A 6,034-nucleotide genomic window follows, 5' to 3' on the forward strand; every position below is an offset into this window, starting at 1 on the left:
GGTGCGAATGGTAGAAAAAGAACCAAGGATAACTGCCAAAGAGATGCAAGCTGAACTCCAAAGTGAAGGTACGTCAGTTTCTGATCGCACCATCCGTCGCTTTTTGAGCGAAAGTGGGCTCCATGGAAGAAGACCCAGGAGGACTCCACTTTTGAAAGAAAAACATAAAAAAGCCAGACTGGAATTTGCTAAAATGCATATTGACAAGCCACAATCCTTCTGGGAGAATGTCCTTTGGACAGATGAGTCAAAACTGGAGCTTTTTGGCAAGTCACATCAGCTCTATGTTCACAGACGAAAAAATGAAGCTTTCAAAGAAAAGAACACCATACCTACAGTGAAACATGGAGGAGGCTCGGTTATGATTTGGGGCTGCTTTGCTGCGCCTGGCACAGGGTGCCTTGAATCTGTGCAGGGCACAATGAAATCTCAAGACTATCAAGGCATTCTGGAGCGAAACGTACTGCCCAGTGTCAGAAAGCTCGGTCTCAGTCGCAGGTCATGGGTCCTCCAACAGGATAATGACCCAAAACACACAGCTAAAAGCACCCAAGAATGGATAAGAACAAAACATTGGACTATTCTGAAGTGGCCTTCTATGAGTCCTGATCTGAATCCTATCGAACATCTATGGAAAGAGCTGAAACTTGCAGTCTGGAGAAGGCACCCATCAAACCTGAGACAGCTGGAGCAGTTTGCTCAGGAAGAGTGGGCCAAACTACCTGTTAACAGGTGCAGAAGTCTCATTGAGAGCTACAGAAAACTTGCAATTGCAAAAACTTGATTGCAGTGATTGCCTCTAAAGGTTGTGCAACACAATATTAGGTTAGCGGTCCCATAATTTTTGTCCATGCCATTTTCATTTGTTTTGTTATTTACAATATTATGTTGAATAAAAAATCAAAAGCAAAGTCTGATTTCTATTAAATATGTAATAAACAATGGTGGATGCCAATTACTTTTGTCAGTTTCAAGTTATTTCAGAGAAAATTGAGCATTCTTCATTTTTTGTTGAGGGGTACCAACAAATTTGAGCATGTCTGTGTATATATATATATATATATATATATATATATATATATATATATATATATATATATATATATATATATATATATACATACATACATACATACATACATACACTGGGCAGATGTTAACCAACTGCACCATAGCATATTCCTTTTACATATTTATTCCCAAAAGTATTACCTGTATACAATTCACTACAAGTACAATATCTATCTACTCTTTTAGTCACAGCAATATTTTATCTATAACATTTAATTATGTTGTTTTTACCCGTTTTAAATTTTTCTCTATCTCTAGTTACTGTTTTAATATGTGTGTATATGCCGTCAGGATTGCTACTTTTTTTTAAATTGCAACTAATTTAGTTACACTTTATTGTGCAATCACAATAAAGGAATTATCTTCTTTGCTATTCTGTCTGGTATGCATGACACACAGGAAATCTGAGCCAAGAGAAATAATGTCTGTGTGAAAGTATATCATGATCATGCCGCCCAGTTAATCAGGGCTTATGTATCATGCTACAATGTACAAAAACACTTTAACCCTTGTGTTGTTTTCCCGTCGCCCATGCAACTTTGTTTTTAATGTTTGTTGAGTTGTTGCGCTTTTTAAAAACGTTTTTCAATGTTTTTGAAGATTTTTTTAGACATTTGTCAATTTTTTTTCAACTTTCTTTTACCAATTCTTTTTTTCAAATGCTATAAAATTGAATAAAACACCCAAATCCAATGAGAACAATGAACTGACCATTTATTTTACTTGTAAAGAGTGTTGCGATAATTGTTTTCAAAGAAATCCAAATTTCTGATATATAGAAACTTTGAAAATGGGTCATATTTGACCGGAGGACAACAGGAGAGTTAAACTTGAAGGTGCATTTACTAAAAGGGCATGTGTTAAATTATTAGGATTTCACTTCTGCAGATGGAAGAAAAGAGCAAGAAAAGCTTCTTTAAAACATTTATTTAATCAGAACACTAAGGCAGCATGTATTATTCATATTTCGGCAGGGTAGTTGAGCTAATGTGGGTGAGCTGTTTCTGAACAGTAGGCTTCAGACCATCCAACACTGGAGATTTCAGAAAGTCCATACATCCCTAAAAGCCCTAATTTCTAAATTAACATATTTACATTATTTACATATTTTCATAGCTGTGTTGAGAGGGCTAGTTTCAATGCTCTACTTTGTTGAACACAGAGTGTTCCACTCTGTTCTGACTCTGCTTGACAAACTCCTCTGAAGTTGTAGATCAGCAGAGTTCTGCATCCTGAGGGACACATGTGAAGGCCACGATTGTGCCCGATGGTGTGAAAGTGTGGGGTAACAACGGTAAGCGTTGCCTTGGTAACCATCCGATCCATCTTTTTCCACGCACACCCTGTAATTCTGCCCCATGTTGTCGTCCCAGTGTGGCGTTGAGCCAGGTCCAGCCGTTAAGGACACACAAAACTCGACTCGCTCAGTCGGATCTAAGTTCTTCGGTAAGCTTAAGTCAAAAGCAAAAACGTCCATATCACAACCCCCATAGCGCTGCTGCTGCAGGAATGTGCAGGGGATGTCATGGTGGCTCCGCCAAGAGTCAAAAGTCACCCTCACATGCACAGCCTTGTCGATACCGATATGGGAGACACGCACTTTGCCACTCAAGGAGTGCTCGGAAACGTTGCATCTCTCCAACTGTACACGCATGTCTCGCAGACGTGCAAGGAAGGCTTTGAAGTCAAGCGTTGGCTGAGGGAAACCCAGGCGCAACTTGTAACGCTGCAGTTTGTTTGAGGTCAGCTGTTGGCCTTGCAGTTGGGCAAGGGAAGGTTTCATCACCAGAGCGGAAGCAGGGGAAGAGGCCTCAGGGATAAATAGCCGCACAGCAGTGAGGGCCAATCCCTTAGCGTCTGCGAAGATCACACGCTTCTTGTTCAGGCCATTGCTGTCCCTGCGGAAACAGCTCCGAGGTTCTGAGGACACAGGGGAGGAGGGCGGCGATGAGGATGAAGCGAAGGGGGAAGAGAAGGAGGGCTGCAGAGAGTGAAGGCCGGTCCTAGGCAGGCAGTTGCCTGGCTGATACCGACACTGTGTGGGTTTCAGAGGAGACGTGGACAGCAGCTGATAAAGAGGTTGACGCTTGCTGAGGCTCAGACACTTGGCGAGGTCAACTGGCATCACAGCTGGCGGTGGGTGACTCCCAAAGGCATGGAGAACTCTGAGAAGGAAGACATGATGGGGGTAAAATGAGATCAAAAAGGAGTTGTCACACATATTTCTCTTTTAGCATAATTCAGATTTCACTGCTCTAATACCTTACAGGTAATTTTTTTTTTACCAAATGCACTGTGTAATTGCAGTAAAAGGAGTTTAATTAAAAGCACAGTAGCTTACCTTGCACAATTCATTTCTACGGACTGTTACACTCCAAGTATGTTGTCTTCACTGCAGGGCTGCAGCAGATTCAAAATCTATATGCAGAAATCAGGTTTAGTGAACAAGTGAACAAGTAAAACTTCTTCAAACTAAATTAAACCCCAATCAGATACAATATACACAATACAAATGTCTAGAAGAATTCCAAAGCAAAGTATACTTACAGGCTTGAAACCACAATGGCAGAGCAAAAAGAAAGAGGATCGTGGCTCTGGTCTGTCCCTGCTCTCTCTGGAGCTTACTGTGTGTGTGGAGTTTAGAAACGAGGCCGTACTTCTGTGACACCCTGTGGGTAGAGTTCAGCCAATGAAGTGAAGCTCCTTTGTTTTTGTCCTGCCCCCAAAAAACTGTTGCATGGGAGGCCTCCAAGCTCTCCTTTCATGTAATTCTGCCGTCATGATCCAGTTGCTCAAATTTTGAACAAATATAAACTTTTTTTAGATAAAGACATTACCCCTAGTTTATGGTGCAATCCAACATAAATAATAAAGTGGAACATATAGACACATATGCATACAGTTTGGGACATGCATTTGTACACATGTAGGACTTACATAGGCCAAAGCCTCTTGAGAAAATGAAGATAAATGGATAGCGCTTTCAAATTACATTTTACTCCTTTACCCAGTTTCAGATAAAGGTAGGCTGACAGCGCAATATCCAATTAGACTCTAAAGTTACAAAAATAGAATTAACATTTGTTTCCATTAATCATGTGTAGATACAGGGATGGACCTCAAGAGAAAATTCTAATGCATAAAAAGAAAAGGCCCAACATTAAGCTTTGATGTTGCTGAAGAAGAGAATGCCATTACTGTTCATGGTTAAAAGAATGGTAACTTCTAAGGGTATCTTCTTATCAAACTCTCAGCAAAAGAGCTAACATGCTAAGTGTATTTCCTAAAATGCCAATTTGTGATATATTTTAATATGTTGTATATATCTCCTGTGTTACAGTTTCTACTGGCACCTTGCTTTTGCTGAAAACAGGCTCAGGCCAGTCTGGGAGTTTTCATCACGCTGCACCCCAGGTGCAACATTCCAATGTTATAACAAAGTTTAGTAACTGAGAGAGACTTCCAATAATTTTTAGGCGCTGTCTAAATTTGTTTACAGAAACAGGTTTAGTCATGACAGGCTGAAACAAAATCAAATTCTTCTAGTCAAGTTCTTGTAAAAAGGTTTGGTGTTCTGTCCAGAAACACACATATACACAATAGCCAATGTGTTAAAATGACATACATATATACATATATTTGTTGTACAAGGTGAATCAATCTTGTATGCCTTTCCCTATGCGCCTAAAATACAGCAATGTTTGACCTTTGCAAGAGACAGCAGAGCTAAGAGTCATGAAGGCTGCATACTACAATATATACACACACTGTATATACTTAGGGGCAGCTTTCCTGGTGTGGCCTACAGACTTTCACGAGTGAGGTGAGGTCACATAACAAGACAGTGATTAAGGCTTTACACATTCCCCTGCACTCAGTGGATCTGTCGTCAGTCTCACTTTATTGGTCTGTCTGTCTTGCAGCATGTCTGGTGGTAGAACATGCCAGTCAGCTCCTGATGATGGCAAGACGAATTACAATTGAATAACGTAAGTAATTTGTGTGTCTGTCTGACGGATATAGGATCTTCTTTTATGGTTTAGTTTCCACCTGCTTGCTCTCATGAGATGTGTATTAGGGTGCATTCTGAAAAAAGGGCTGTATGCTCAACATACTCCTCACAACCTAGATGTTTTAAGGGATAAATCATGAAAAGAGGTGTATGCTAATACCCGTTATGGATTGTACCACAACCCAAAGTTGGCAAAAATGTAAAAGTAGGACACTCATGTCAGTCTAGTAAAATGTTTGGGCAGTGAATTTAAAAGGATAACAAAAAAAGTGCTTGTTTGTTTGCTATAGGTTTGTTACTGTTTCACTATGGTTAAAAACAGGTTGGCTTTGTGCCTAGCGTATAAATATATAGCAATAATAAAACTTGAACATAACCACTTTTGCAGGTATACAGTAAATGTTCAGCAATACCGTTATATGAATATTGCCTATTCCACCACCAGCTGTGCCTTCACAAAATGCTTTATTTCCCCTTTATTTATAAGGGCTCATTTTTCAAAATGTGCCTTACATTTCATATCAGATTATAACATGGCAGGGATCAAAATGCTTTAAATGTCCCGTATTGTAAAAAGTGAGATTAACATGTCTTTGTTGATTAGAAAGCAGGTCAAGGTGCTATATAAATACTGGGAAAAACAAAATGGTCAACCCACAGAGAAATGCACACAGCCTGTATACAGAAACAGTGTCTTTAAACGAGCCGTCAGGACTTTCGTACGGTGGCTTAAACAAAGTGTTTCAAACAGAGGGTGAATACAGATATATTTGGACAGACAGTTTGAGAAAAATAATGTGTCTTTGGAACATTAAAAAGCATGTAAACATGTTCTAGTAGAAACCCAAAATACAAGTATGAACCTGGAAATTTGCATAATATGGGACCTTAGGAGTATTCATATTTTGGAGCAATACTTATTTTAAATGGAAATTTTGGGTTTAAGGCCAG

General features: G+C 39.6%; 1 protein-coding gene across 2 annotated transcripts; it reads right to left on the reverse strand.

Annotated features, from left to right (window-relative positions):
* Window positions 1-1,982: 1,982 nt before the first annotated feature.
* On the reverse strand, window positions 1,983-3,710 carry si:dkey-242g16.2 (uncharacterized protein LOC336380 homolog). Of its 2 annotated transcripts, none has more exons than XM_031292627.2 (3): window positions 3,619-3,710; window positions 3,413-3,471; window positions 1,983-3,236 (listed from the first exon to the last, which is right to left on the reverse strand). In XM_031292627.2, the coding sequence occupies exons 2-3, from the start codon at window positions 3,424-3,426 to the stop codon at window positions 2,216-2,218; spliced, it is 1,035 nt and encodes a 344-aa protein (XP_031148487.1). In that variant the 5' UTR covers window positions 3,427-3,471; window positions 3,619-3,710; the 3' UTR covers window positions 1,983-2,215. The 2 variants fall into 2 exon arrangements, with proteins under 2 accessions (XP_031148487.1, XP_031148488.1); XM_031292628.2 differs by having other exon boundaries at window positions 3,413-3,489; window positions 3,615-3,690.
* Between the last annotated feature and the right edge of the window lie 2,324 nt (window positions 3,711-6,034).

This window comes from Sander lucioperca, chromosome 14, assembly GCF_008315115.2.
Source record: "Sander lucioperca isolate FBNREF2018 chromosome 14, SLUC_FBN_1.2, whole genome shotgun sequence".
Classification (NCBI taxonomy): Eukaryota; Metazoa; Chordata; class Actinopteri; order Perciformes; family Percidae; genus Sander; species Sander lucioperca.